The sequence below is a fragment of the Hetaerina americana genome, unplaced genomic scaffold, assembly GCF_022747635.1.
Source record: "Hetaerina americana unplaced genomic scaffold, ioHetAmer1.1.p SCAF_2, whole genome shotgun sequence".
NCBI lineage: Eukaryota > Metazoa > Arthropoda > Insecta > Odonata > Calopterygidae > Hetaerina > Hetaerina americana.
In genome coordinates this window covers 36,219,561-36,233,924 of record NW_027286763.1, presented here as the reverse complement: position 1 = coordinate 36,233,924, position 14,364 = coordinate 36,219,561, and the positions used below count along the sequence as shown (strand labels likewise).

General features: G+C 34.9%; 1 protein-coding gene across 1 annotated transcript; it reads right to left on the bottom strand.

Annotated features, from left to right (window-relative positions):
• Positions 1 to 323: 323 nt before the first annotated feature.
• On the bottom strand, positions 324 to 14,351 carry AlkB (alpha-ketoglutarate-dependent dioxygenase AlkB). The gene is made up of 6 exons (XM_071584614.1): positions 14,181 to 14,351; positions 13,955 to 14,042; positions 13,718 to 13,868; positions 8,265 to 8,343; positions 3,869 to 4,062; positions 324 to 774 (listed from the first exon to the last, which is right to left on the bottom strand). Exons 1-6 carry the CDS (start codon positions 14,277 to 14,279, stop codon positions 417 to 419), a joined length of 969 nt encoding a protein of 322 aa, XP_071440715.1. The 5' UTR covers positions 14,280 to 14,351; the 3' UTR covers positions 324 to 416.
• Between the last annotated feature and the right edge of the window lie 13 nt (positions 14,352 to 14,364).

Here is a 14,364-nt window from a genome sequence, read left to right as displayed (position 1 = left end):
ATTTATTGTGTTCCACATTTTACATGCAGGAGAAAGGAAGTGTTGTTTTAAGTTATTTTCACAATTCATTTGCTATGCATCCAACTATACCATCACTTATCAAACCATCCTTTGGATAACTGTGGTAGTGAATGCTTTTACAAGAAAATAACTGTCAAAAAACATTATTTAGTGAAACAATATGCTGAATGAGAGGAATGAGACAAAAATATTTTTATACATTCATATGTAAACATGCTAGGATTCATGTATACAATACCTGTATGTAAGTATATCTGTAAACTAGTTTATACCAAAATCAGAATGAAATGAAAAAACTTCAATGCACTGTTGTATCCAATTTACTTAAATACATTTTCATCATAAATTATACTTACATATTTATTAAAATACTTAGCTATAAAAAGGCCCTCACCTTACAAGGAACTCTGGCCAAATGGCAACACTTGACGAACATTCATATTTATTCTAGATGTAGAAATATACTTCTCAAAAGGTTCCCATAGTTTATCATTTTGCAATTCTTGATGCATAGAATCTAAAATTTCAGGATTTTCCATTAAAGATATGGGTCGTAAAAATTCATCTGAAAATTCTTCATTGGCCTTCAAGTTCCATGAACTTTGTTTTGCCGGCATAATTAAAGGTATACCATGATAATAATGACGACTTTCACCTGACATAATGACTATATCTCCACTGTCAATTCTTATTGCAAGAGGCTTCTCTTCTTTAGACCTGCCACCCAGGAGGAAAATAGCACTCTGACCAAAGCTGAAATTAAAAGAAAATAGTATTCCCTTATTCCTGGTACCAACTGGTTTGTACATGTATCTGAAGTGGCTTCATAAAATATGCATGCATATGTAGCAATTTTCAAGTACTGCCCAACAAAAAAATCTCATCAACGACAGGATAAATACATTTTTGACAAATCTGCATTGATCTGAACACAAAGTGCCAAATAAGGAGCGGATGAAAGATCAGTGAACATTTTTCATTTATTCAATGATTATTCATCAGCCACTTTAGAATAATAATCATCAGCCACATCTGGCTCATGAAGTTTTATAAAGAAAAAAGAAACATCTGTCACACTATATTCACATGCCTTAACTAAGTCCAAGGTTTTGTTTCAGTAGTCTCTCTTGGAAAAAAGGGGTAACTTATGTAGGAATCCTTACATAGTAACCATCAACATACATAGCTGTACTCCTTTTTAGGACTTTAGGCACTTAATTAGTGTGATTTTGAAAATGGACATATTGTATACATACATGTATAAGTGATTTTTTTATGTCCTGATTACTGTTCAATCTCATTGTTTAAGTTATGGCAGCACATGTGTTGTAACAGGTGTGGTTACCTGCCACTTTATGCTTATGAAACTATTCAATAAGTTAAGTTATATGAGTTAATTTATGAATTATTTATTATGACAATTTGATAACTTTTTCCACGCCTTCCAGGTTTTACTTGTCCTGCAGACACCATAAGCAACATAATAGATTAAAACTATCCATGATGTTTAACTACAATGAAACTTTAAAATGCTCAGACATTTTTTGGCTTCGCCATGTAATCATGGTGAAAATCACAGCCATAATGAACAACTACCGTGCCAACTATTAAGGACCCTCTTACAGCTTATTACTGAAAATTGTTACATGCATTCTAGGCTAATGCAGAAGGCATGCAGTGACATACAGAGGTACTGCCCTTGAAGATTCACAAATCTGCAAATGAAATATTTTGCATCATAAGCAAGTTGTTAATAAATGCCTTAATGATAAAAAAGGTTTAGTGTACTGCTTTAATAGTGTTTTAGAGAAGTAATGGAATTTTTTTTTAATTTTTGATAAATATGCATAATTCCAACAACAGTACTGTAATTCAGGTGTGTTGTTTAATGCTTCCAGAGTAGCATAATTGGTAAGAATAATTCTCATGAGGACATTTGCTAGAGTATCCTGCATAAAGTGTACCTTGGTTTATTTGTACCCATTCAAAGCAAAGAGACTATAGTTATGAAAGTGATTCCTTCTTTTTGGAGGTTTACGAATTTCCCTTCTTCTTTGTGGTTTTTTGCAGTTTCTATGATAAAACCTGCAACATGGTCTGAAACACTGTGAAATTGGCTCCAAGCCATTTGTAATGATAATGCTTCTTTCTCAAAAGGATAGGTCTAAAATAATTAGGATGGATATTTTCAATTTGTTTTCGCATTTTCTAAGCATATATTTGGTGTTGAGTTCCAGCTAGCTGACTATATTTACCTGACATATCCCCCAATACATCAGTCTGAAATTTTTCAAATGCATTTTTAAACTTTAAAAATACCAATATAAATTGGCAAGGTCAGTAATTCTTTATGGCACCTCCCTCTGCTGTTCTCCCCCAATTCCCTCTTTCAAAAAGGTTTTAAGGAACTCTATTTAATTACCCAAGAGCACTACTACATAGTTCTTCATTTTGTTTTTTAACTTTGTACATATTGGACTGCTTTGTATCTGCAATCACTCAACTACAAATTTCTACTAGACTGGTTGAATACAAGGAAATGTTCCAAGAAACTGCAGGAGATACTGCAACAGTAACTTTAAATGGAGTCATCCTCTAAATGGGCATTACATTGCAACAAACTCAGAGTGTAAAAACCAAAACCCCCCTCAAAATCTAGGACTGTAAGAGGATGCCACCGAAGCTTAACTGGCTATAGCACTTGGCCTGACATTGAGGGATTCGGTTTTGAATCCTGGTCAAGGGGAATGCTTTTCACACACTGAAATTGTAGCATTACAAGGAAAAGTTCTGAGTGGATGAATCTCAGAGAGGGTGAAACTACCAAATGACTGTAATAGACCATAATGCCAAAGGTCATGCGATGGGCTGAAGTGCAATTAGTGGTGCTCATTGCCATACCTAAGGAAGCTATTTTCTCCAAATCAATAATCATGAAGAGATTTTGGCCTTAGGCATTCTAAGTTTTGATGAATACAGACAACAGATTTTACTGTCATTTACTAATGGCAGTTTATTGGAGCATCAATCCCTTTATGTACATACAATCTTATTAGAGCAGTTTGGATGTATGTCATAAAAGTTTTCAATCCGGATAACAGTTTATGGACTCTTTATACAAGTTTGCTATTATCTTAGACCAATGCAATAATTTTATAATCAACTTACAACAATTTATCAACTTATTACCTGCCTTCAACCTGAATGAACAAATAACTATACATGATGGTTTCTATATTTTGAAATGAAGTTTAATTTAAATGACATTTAAATTAAATTATTTTCATGCTTTGTGTTCATCCATCACAACATTATTCATTGTTTTCTACTTTGAAATGACAATTTCATCATATGTCATCCAATTGAAAGGCTGCTAGTGAATGTCCAGTCGGTTTTCAGAAAAGTAAAGAAAGAGCAAAACTGCAGTGCTTCTGCAGAAGCTGAGGGTATGCAGTATAATGCCTCTGATATACATATGCAACATTCTGTCATTACAGGGTATATATGAAAATTAAAGATTAAAAAAATAAAAGCATCATGATAATAAGTGTAATAAATTAAATGCTCCACATCGTTGCACATTGTAGCATAAAATGCAGATGAAACAGGAGCACTTTACAACATATATGTACCTGAAGCACTTTTACCAACAGCAAATATCCTTTACTGTAAGTCTAATTGTATTACTTATTGGACCAAATTAAACTCTTATGCAATACGCTTATTCCTTAAAATGCTCTGAGCATACTTCCAGGTGGATTGGATTTACTGGCCGAATAGTTATTTGATAGATCAAAAACATACTTACTTAACTCATCCCCTTTGTTCACTTAATTCTTCTGCTTACCTATAAGACAAAAGTGGTGCATCAAGATTTAATTCCGAATGGTCAGTATGGCAGGATAATGTTGAGTCCATATGATAGTAATTAACAATGGCAGCCTCAGCAGAAAATTGAGGAAATCCCACTATGCTGGCAACTTGCTTGGACAAAGCAGCAAGGTCTTCAGGAAATGGATCACGGTCACTTTCTTTATACACCTAAAAGATTATCATCATTCATTGTTAAATGTAAAAGAACATTGATGTTTAGTTTAAACCAAGAATATTTTTCTGTTTAATCTATGAATATTTTACCCAGATTGTATTTATGGAAAATGGCCACCAAAAGTTTTACTCATGATAAAAGTTGATAATTTTTTGCTATAGACTATTATGACTAATAATGAGAATATTTACCATAAAAAAGGCCTAATTTTTTAACGAAAGTCATGTATCTATGTGAGATGACATTAGATGGTGCTTTTGCATGTCTGTTTGCTTATAATTCACTGTTTCAATTAGGTATTCTACATAATGTCAGCTGCACAATCGATAAATTATTATTATTGATGTTTGCTACATCATACCAAACCCTTGGTTTATAATACTCAGAAACATAACATTGGGGGTGAAGGCTTGGGTTTGATGCCAAGTGATACCTCAAAGGATTCTCAGCTTCATTTAAGCTGTGAGATTTTTTGAGTACCAGATATTCCTGAGATACCATAGGCAGCACAGGAAAAGGAACTGGCCCCTTAACTAGAAGAGTGAATTTCAATTTCCCATTGATCATTTTTTTTATGCTGGCGATTCTACAGGTTTCCTCAAAGAGATTTGTTGTTTACTCTCAGGATCAAAATAATGTAACCAAGTTTTATACAAAGTAATAACCTTTGACAGAAACTCCTCATCTTCCTGTAACATCATTACAGTTGCGAATAAATCTGCATGTGAATGTCATGTTTTCCAGGATTTAGCAGTATCAGAATACTCAATAAGGTCTCAATATTACAGATAGTACTCATAACACAACTCTATATTCTTTTCTCACAATGGCAGCTGACAATGTTTGCTTCCATAATGGAGCTCTGGGTCCACATTTCTTTGAAATTATTTCCTCTAGCTGTGCTAATAGGATGTTAATCATGATGCAACAATTACAAAGTGTTAAAATCATTCACCTTGACTGGGATTCGAACCAGCTCTTTATATCCAGCCAATAGCTTTGGTCAGTAAAGCTACTGAGGCATCCTCAAATGCTCCAAAATTTCAGGGGGTTTACAGGTAAACATGTGAAAAAATACCATACATACAATGTCACAAGTATTCGTAGTCATGCACGTTGTATTACAGTCCATGAGTTGAAGCCAATTTTAAAACACTAGTGTGTTTTACTTCTGACAAATTCAAAGAAACTGTGGAAGATGCCACAATAGTAAATTTTAATGGAATCATCTGCTAATGCACATTGCAATGCAACAATTTCAAAGTGTAAGAATCAAATGACTTGACTGGGATTTAAACCTGGATCCCTCGATGTTCAGCCGAGTGCTTTAACCAGTGAACTTACACTATGAAAGGGCACACATTTTACACTTTGAAATTGTCGCATTGTAATGCACATTTCCAGATGACTCTGTCAAAAGTTACTGCCGTGGCATCTCTCACAGTTTCTTTGAATTTGTCAGAGGTAAACACCTTAGTGTTCAACCATTGACTTTAACCTCGTTGACTATGGTGGAATGCGCACAACTAGAAATACTTGTGGCATTGCATTGCAAGTATGCTATTTCATCAAAACATCTTGTTTCCTTAAAGGCCCTAAAACTTTGGAGCATAAGAGCTTAACTGCTCAGAGTTCAGTAGCTTAACTGGCTTCAACACTTGGCTGGACATTGAGGTATCCAGGCTCGAATCCCGGTCAAGGCAAATGATTTTTACACTTTGAATGGGTTGCATTGTAATGCGCATTAGCAGATAACTCTGTAAAAAGTTACTGTCATGGCATCTTAGCAATCTATTTGAATATTGATTATGAAAAAACATATGCCTTGGATGACGATTGGTTTACATAGAAATTTCAATGCAACACATTGTTAGTCGCATGCCACCTCCATTTTTGCCATTAGCAAACTGAACATATTTAAACTTGTAATGGCTGCCATGAATGCAGTACTGGAGTCAAGTTAATTAAACTTGTACATATTAGAGTAAGGTGAAAATTTCTCAGCCTGACATAGAGAAGGCGCTCCAATCAGTGAGAATTTATGATTCCTGCCTGGGTCCACATGTTATTAGTTTGTGAGACAAGTTTCAACTTGTTCTCTCAAGTAATTTGTTTACACGTATTGTTGCAGTAAGCGTCTTTCGTGTTCTTTATTAAAAGGGAAAAACTTGAATTTTGTGCGGTCATAAATTCTTCCTTTTGAATAGATTAACCCCTAAGGAAATTCATTTGAAGTTGACAAAAGTGTACGGGGACTTTTCACCTTCAATGTTAACCAATAAAAAGTGGGCAGCTGAATTTAAACGTGGTTGCAGATCCCTCGAAGATAATCCACATGAAGGACAGCTAAAAAACCTCAACCACAACAGAAACCATCAAAAAGGTGCACAATATCATACTGGATGATAGGTGAGTGAAGGTGACTGAGATAGCTAAGGCCATGGGGATATGGGAAGAAAGGTTGCGAAACATCTTTCACAAAAAATAAGGGATGCTAAAGCTCTGCGCAAGGTGGGTGCTGCATTTGCTGAATGCCAATCAAAAGCAAATGCGCAAGCAATTTTTGCAGCATTGTTTGGACCGATTCAAGAGCGAACCGACCGATTTTGTGCAGTGATTAGTCACCATGGATGAGACATGGGTCCACCACTACATGACATAAACAAAACAGAAGTCAAAGCAGTGGGTGGAAGCTGGTGGTTTATCGCTAAAGAAAGCAAAGTTGATTGCATCTGCCGGAAAGGTCATGGCCAGTATGTTTTAGGATGAGAAAGAGATCCTGTTTATTGATGACCCTGAAGAAGGCAGAAAAACTATAGGCAAATATTACACCAATATTTTTGACCAGCTGGATGCCAAAATTCTAGAGAAGAGGCCGGGCTTTAAAAAGAAAAAAAATCATCTTTTACCAGGACAACGCACCCGGTCACAAAAGTGTGCTGGCGTTGGGCAAACTACTGGATTTGGGGTACAATTTGCTCGGTCATCCCCCTATTCTCCTGATTTAGTACCCACAGACATCCATCTGTTCCTAAACTTGAAGAAATTTGCTTCTAGGAAGCCCTTCGCATCCAATGAAGAAGTTGAGAGAGCCATAGATGGATATTTTCACAGCCTTCCAGACTCTCTCTTCCGGGAAGGAATACTGATGTTAGAGATATGCTAGACCAAGTGTGTTTAAGTCAAGGGAGATTATGTAGAAAAATAAAATAATTTTTTACCTGAAAAATGCAGTCTTTCATTGTCAGACGGAGAACTTTTCACCTTACCCTCGTTAATAAATAATTACAAAATAGGATAACAAAATCACATAAAATTAAATTTTTGCATCGAAAACTATGTGAAAAAAGTTCGTGATCACTCCATATTGAACAGCTCTATTGGAAATACCATGAGGTGCCATGATTTATTGAAAATTTATGATCACTGCATATTGAACAGCTCTATTGGCAATACCATGAGTTACCATAGTTTATCGAAAAGTGCAGAGGAAGGAACCATAAAAGGGATGAACTAAATAGGTAAGAAAAGGTTGAATTGGGATATGCCAGTAATGAAGTATATCATAGCAAGATATAAAGCATAGAAGAGACTAGCATGAAACAAAATAACTTATTATCATAACATAAAACTCTACAAGGGTTACAAGCCTAACTAAAACTACTACTACCACGTAATCATTTGTAATAAAGTCTGGTAATATGAGATCAGAGATGCCGCACATTTGAATATAACATCTTCTATTGGGTAAGTATTTTTATCCAGAAACCTAACAATGTAAAAAATATTCTTTATTGTAACTTGATGTGGTGGAAGGGTTACATGTTTTTATGAACCATAGAACTGTTCTGGTGGAAGTATTCAAACTTGATCCTACTAAGGCATCCCTCCCTTTCCACCATTTGAGATTACCTGCATGCATGTACTTTGTAAATCAAACAAGAATAGCAAGAGTGACGAGACATCTGAATCTTCCCTCTCAACATTCATCTTCCATGAATAGAGAACGGGCCTTCCCCCACCAAACAGATTCCTTTGCCAAATGGATGCTCTCATGCAACACCACAAAATAATTTTTCCCAAAAAAAATTTTAACTGAGAAAATACAGGATGTGGAAACATAGCTTCTTTGTTTGAAAGCGTTTTGTATTTGAAAAAAGGAAGTTATGTTGCTGCACTCTGTACATTAATTTACCTTTGTGTCCCAATTATGATGATATCCTAAAGTAGCCCATCGAAGCTTTTCCATCAACTTGGACCCTTGTTCATAATCACTGAAAGTAACAAAAAATAAATCAGTAAAAGCATAATCCTGTAAAAGGTGTTTTCAGAGAATGATGATCTGATAGTACTGGAGCAGGAATAGGAACATCTTTGCCATAAGAGAAGGTAATTAGTTCACTTATTAATGCACACAGTTGGCACCATTTACTTGCGAGGACAACCCTGATTTAAATGCAATACAGGTACTTCAGCGGCATGTGCACATGGCAGGAATGTGAACCAATATCCTTGAAATGAAGATACTGTGAGCAGCACTAGATCAATGAGGCCTTTAACTTGTCTGCAAATACTGGAGTTAAATGTATAAGTTAGGTAAATTAAGACAAAAAATATTGTTGCAGTGCCTGGTTATGCCATAAAGATTTATGATAGTATGAATATAAAATCATGTTATATTTTCAGCCCTGGTGACATGAGGATTGCTATTTATATTTTGAGCCTTGACAACAATAAGTGTTCAAGGCGCCATCTGACAGATTTCTCATTTGATCATAACATCTGTTGTTTACAGTGACTCAAAAATGTTGTCTCAGCTAAAACATGAGAGTTAACTTGTGAACACTTTTGTGTGATGATTTTTTACAATTTTCGACGTGGATTATCAAGACAGGAATGCATTGATCAACTTACTTCCACTTTTGGCGATGTTGCCCCATCCCTTGTTTATTGTGAAACGCTGGTATAATGAGTTTCATCATGGCCGCTGCTCACAACTACATAAGACGTGAAGGTTGTCCAAAATCAGTTGTGCCAGAAAACATTGATGCTGGGCAAGAACTAGTAAAGGAAGATCGTCATGTGACTTATCGTGAGATTGAGGCATCCTTGGAGATTAGTATGACGAGCATCAATAAGATATTGCATGAAAATTAAGCTGTGAAAAAAATTTGTTCACATTGGATCCCTCATAATTTAGCAAAAGCTCAAAAAGATGCTTGTGTCAATTGGTGCAAAGAAATGCTCAAGAAATACAATCACGGTGCATCAAAAGCTGTGAACATATAACATCTACAATGGTGACGAATCTTGGATTTATGCGTATGAGCCCGAAACAAAACAGCAATACACTATGGGTTTTCCAAGACCAGCCATAACTGACAAAAGTGTATCATGCATGAATCACATCAAAGCAAATGATTGCCTGTTTCTTCGGAATAATTGGACATGTGGCAGCCATATGTTAGAGCAACGTAGAACCGTGAATTCTGAATGGTACACGAGCATTTGTTTGCCAGAAGTGCTCGGTAAAATATGGGAAAAGAAGCAGCAACAAAGGAACATTCTTCATCATGACAATGCAAGCTCTCACAGATTGGCTGAAAAAACTACCGATTTGACTGGCCAAAACGTCGAATTGATAGGTCATCCTCCATGCAACTCTGATTTAGTACCAAATTACTTCTTTTAATTCCTGTTTATCAACACAAAATTGCATGGCCAATGTTTTTTGGCACCTGAAGAAGTCGTTGATGCATTAAAAAATCATGTTTTGTAGGTACCACAATAGGAGTGGAAAAATTGTAACGAAAATTGGTTTGAGTGCATGCAAAAGTGTATTGATTATCATGGTGAATACTTCGAAAAACAATAAAGCCATTTTCAACAATAAATTACTGCCTTTTCATTATTAGGATAAAAATATAAATAGCAACCTCATATAGGTAAATAATGAAAGGGTGAATCTTGAGAGAATGAGGAAAGATGAGGAGGAGTGGAGATATTTTGGATTACAAGAAGAAAGGATTTAGTGATCAAGAATCAGTGAAAGTGATGTGTCAGAAAACGCGTAAGTTCTAGGTTCTTCAGTGATTATCTTGATTTCCTTTTAGCTACATATTTCTTATCAATCACTTACATTAAATACAAATTGATATATTGCTGATGACTGAATTGATTTATTATGTAAAATCAAGATAAAAAATATGAACATGTAAAATTATTGCCACATTATGTTATAACATGTGATGATAACAATGCGAATATCAAGTATCTCTTTAATCCTTACATCTCCGTTCAAGAAAGAACTAGGTAAACGCTCATCTAAAAAGAAATGAGATGTAAAATAATGAGTAGGAAAATATAAATTTCAATTTCATACAACATTGACAAAAAAATTTTATACAATACTGTATATGCTAACATGGCCAGCTTTGCTCATCTCATGTGTTTAGTTACTGGCTATGCATAATAATAATTATACTTGATTCATTTTGATAAATAGTACAACCATATTAAATGTCGTCAATATAAATATTACTTAATATTTAAACATAAATTCTTAAATGTGATGAAGACTGTCACAAAAGAATTCATCAATAGAGTAAAGTGGGTTAGCCAGTAACCAGGTATATAACCTAATCCTGAAATTCGGGATACAGTCCAATTTCAATTGAGCAGGCACACAGTTATACAATCGAATGCTCACGTTATGAAATGAGAAGTAAGTTGAGGACAGTCTACAATAAGTAGTATTCAGCTTCACTTTACCCCTAATTACTATATAAGTACATGCAAAATATGTACTTAAAATAAACAAAGCTGGCCAAGTTAACTCGGTGAATAACATGTACACCTATTAGCTCTATGATTATAGGGTCATATCAAGAATTGGTATTTCACATAATTATAGCAAATTCAATTAAGTAGGAACCTAATTTCACCAATAACTATAATAAGCTTAACTTCCATACCTGGAGGAATGGGGCCTTGAGAGCTGTTGGCACCATAAATTGCCTGAAATACATGTAGATGATGCTGAATGCTTCAAGACCAAAGAGGTATTACAATCTATACTGTGACAATTTTCTTTATCAGAAAATATTCAAAGCTGAAATATCACTTATTTAGGACACAATTTAATTGGAGATGGATAGAACATTTAAGTTTGGTACTGTGCTGGATTATCTGTTGGCATAACTATATTCTATTTATATTCAAAACAGCAATCATTCTTGGGTTACTTTTAGGTAAACTCTTCTTTTGAGACATTTTCACCCCCACCCACTTTTCCATTAAGCTTCAACGGGAAAGATAGAATTCAAGCACAGGAAAATCTCATACTAGCATTATTCGGCACTTAAAAATATTTTATAAGTTTCAATTGAATGGAAACAAAACTTTCTACTCATAAGTAAGTTAGCTCTTCCATCTGTAGAAATCCTTATTGCCTAGCCCAAAGAATGATTACATAGTTGGAATTTGTGATGATATTACTTTTTGTAACACAAGGTTCATTTTTCTCATTTAAGGTATTTCACCTACAAAAGGTATATTGTGGGATGGCCCCTAATGACTATTTTCTTCTAATATCATGAGAATTTCCTTGTCTTACCTAGAAATTTCCCTTCTATCATGGCTTTACACACCTCAGAAGCTTGCCACTTACTCCTTCATGTTCCCCTTAGTAACTCCCTTTTCTTGTAAGTAATTTTCCACATTCACACAAATTCACCCTTTGCCTTTTTATCCGAGAAGTACTTCCTAATCGTACACATTCATTTTCTCTTTCATTCTTAGAAAGTGCCCAAAAGTCGAACTCTTTTTTCTGCATGGTATCCATATTTTTTCTATACTCAGGCACAGCTCATGGATTCAACCATATACTTCATTGTCTCCGAACTTCCATCGATATGTCCCTCTATTCAATTTCTTATTCTTTCACCACACCTTTCTTATCAATGCCAAGATATTCAGCTGCATAATGGACTTCTGGCCTCACTATGGTAAAATAATGTCTTAATTTGGCATTTATTGATTTGGACTTAATTTTATTGAACTCTCCCACTTTCACTGTTCTTTTTCCATTAATTTCCAGATATTTTCAACCATTCTTGATATTTGTCAAATATTTTGTTATTAAAAATGACACATACGATTAACTTTCAATATCCAATTGTTCCTGGCTCAACTTTTTGGAAGTTCATGTTCACTAAATGAAGAACACAATGTATATTTCCACTGTTCTTTATTTACGTACAACTAGTTTCAATGCTGATGATGACGTTTAAGTATTGAAACTAGTTGTATGTAAATAAAGAACAGTGGAAATATACATTGTTCTTCATTTAATGAACTTTCAATATTTATTCTGCACACTTTGTTTTACATTTTAAGGATTTCCTCAAGCAACTATCTTTCTTTTCCCACTAATTGTAATAATTTTCCATTAGTCTCCCTCTCCAGTCAGCTTATTTTCTCCATTCTTCTTGATACTCACATCTAAAAGGTCTTGAATACCTAAGCCTTACCTTGCTTACCTCAAAAACCAGTTTCCAGATCCATGTTAATTACCATTTATTTTGTTGTGGGAAGAATGACTTCATGATTTCCTGTTTCGTTTCTCAAGAGTATTTTAATGTGACACACCATTGCTTATATGTTACCATACCATTCAACTACTTCACTAATGAATAGATTCTGCTAGGACTACCTTACATCTCGGTCCTTCCTTTTGACATATAAGTGACCCTCCCTGCATGTACAGTTCTAGGGGTCATTGGAAAATGCAAGTCCTTCCATTATGCTACGTCCATAGTGGGAATCCTTTTAAATATAAGCGGTTCATACCAGGGAATTATAATTATAATCCAAACCTGCATTACCCTGCTATGAGCTGATAATATTTCTAAGCCATCTCTAATGTAGTCCAATTACATTTAGGAACCTTTCTTTACTCCTGGCATTTACCATTCGTCACTATAAATTTTATGGCGATTGAGCCAGATGTTAGGTATTAATAAACCATAATAACTGGACTTTATTCTCACTTAAGTCATTCTATGATACTAAACCTTCTCCTCAATAGCCCTACCGCCTCTTCATTTACCTAAATATTTGTGGTCCAACTCTCCATCACCGAAAGATGTTGCTTCCAAGCGCGTTGCTTCCATATCATTCATTATAGTTCATATAGTTAACTAACCAATTCTTATCCACAGTGACTAATAGTCACAAAAAATTATATTCCCTCGCAGTCACTATCAAAACTAGCAAGCACACCAATGAATATGGATGTTTTCGCGACAACAAAATAGATAGGATTAACTTAAAAAAGCTCAATCAAATGGTGTTAAACATGAATTACATTTGGGGTAATCATTGTCACGTAGAAGTGGTTCACAATTTAACGTCCAATGTGATCCTCAAATGCGCAAACCGTCCGAAGGTTATTTCTCCATTCTGCCAAATGGTGAATCTCAAGTGTATTGAGATAAATTCTTCGGTTTGGGGTATGCATACTCGGGAATGACTATAAAATCCTATCACTTGACAACAAAGTGGAAAAAAGTCGGCGTAAGAGAAGCGGCATTGATAAAGCTTTCACCTGGATTTGAACATAGAAGTTTATTGTTAATGAATTCTCACTTTTGGCATTGTGTCCACCAATCTCCATCCTTTATATCTCCATGGACATCAAGATTGAGACGGTTAGGCTTCCTTGTGTAGTGCTTAACGCAACGACATATCCAATATCTTTGTCCGATACTTGTGAAAGGATTAGATATAAAAATAAAACCTGAAATTTGAAGCGAAATTTCAAAATAATTTTTCATTTCAATTTCGACTGAAAACCACTAGTCTCAATCACGCAATGCAATTCACCTGGTTTATCTTCCAACTGGAAAATTTTCCATTCGCTACTTGGTGTTAAACCAACGCTATTATTAATCTGTCCCAAACAAGAAGTTGCCTGTAAGTAAAGTGAATTGAACTGTCATTGGAATTGGATTCATAAATATTATTTCCATCGTATCCAAGCATTAATCCTCAATTAAACCAAATTTCGATCGCATTTGCAATACAAAGTACAACGTCCACGGATACGTACATAATTTTCTGTTGAATCTTTACTCGAAAAATCAATTAATTCTTTCAGTGATGGGGGCGGACATTTTCGTTTATAGTATTTAAACGTTTCTTTTAACATTGCAATAATCTCATATTGATTTGCGCTTCATTTCGCTCATTCTTTTCACAACCTTTTGCCTCTTTCGCTAAATACAATACGGTTC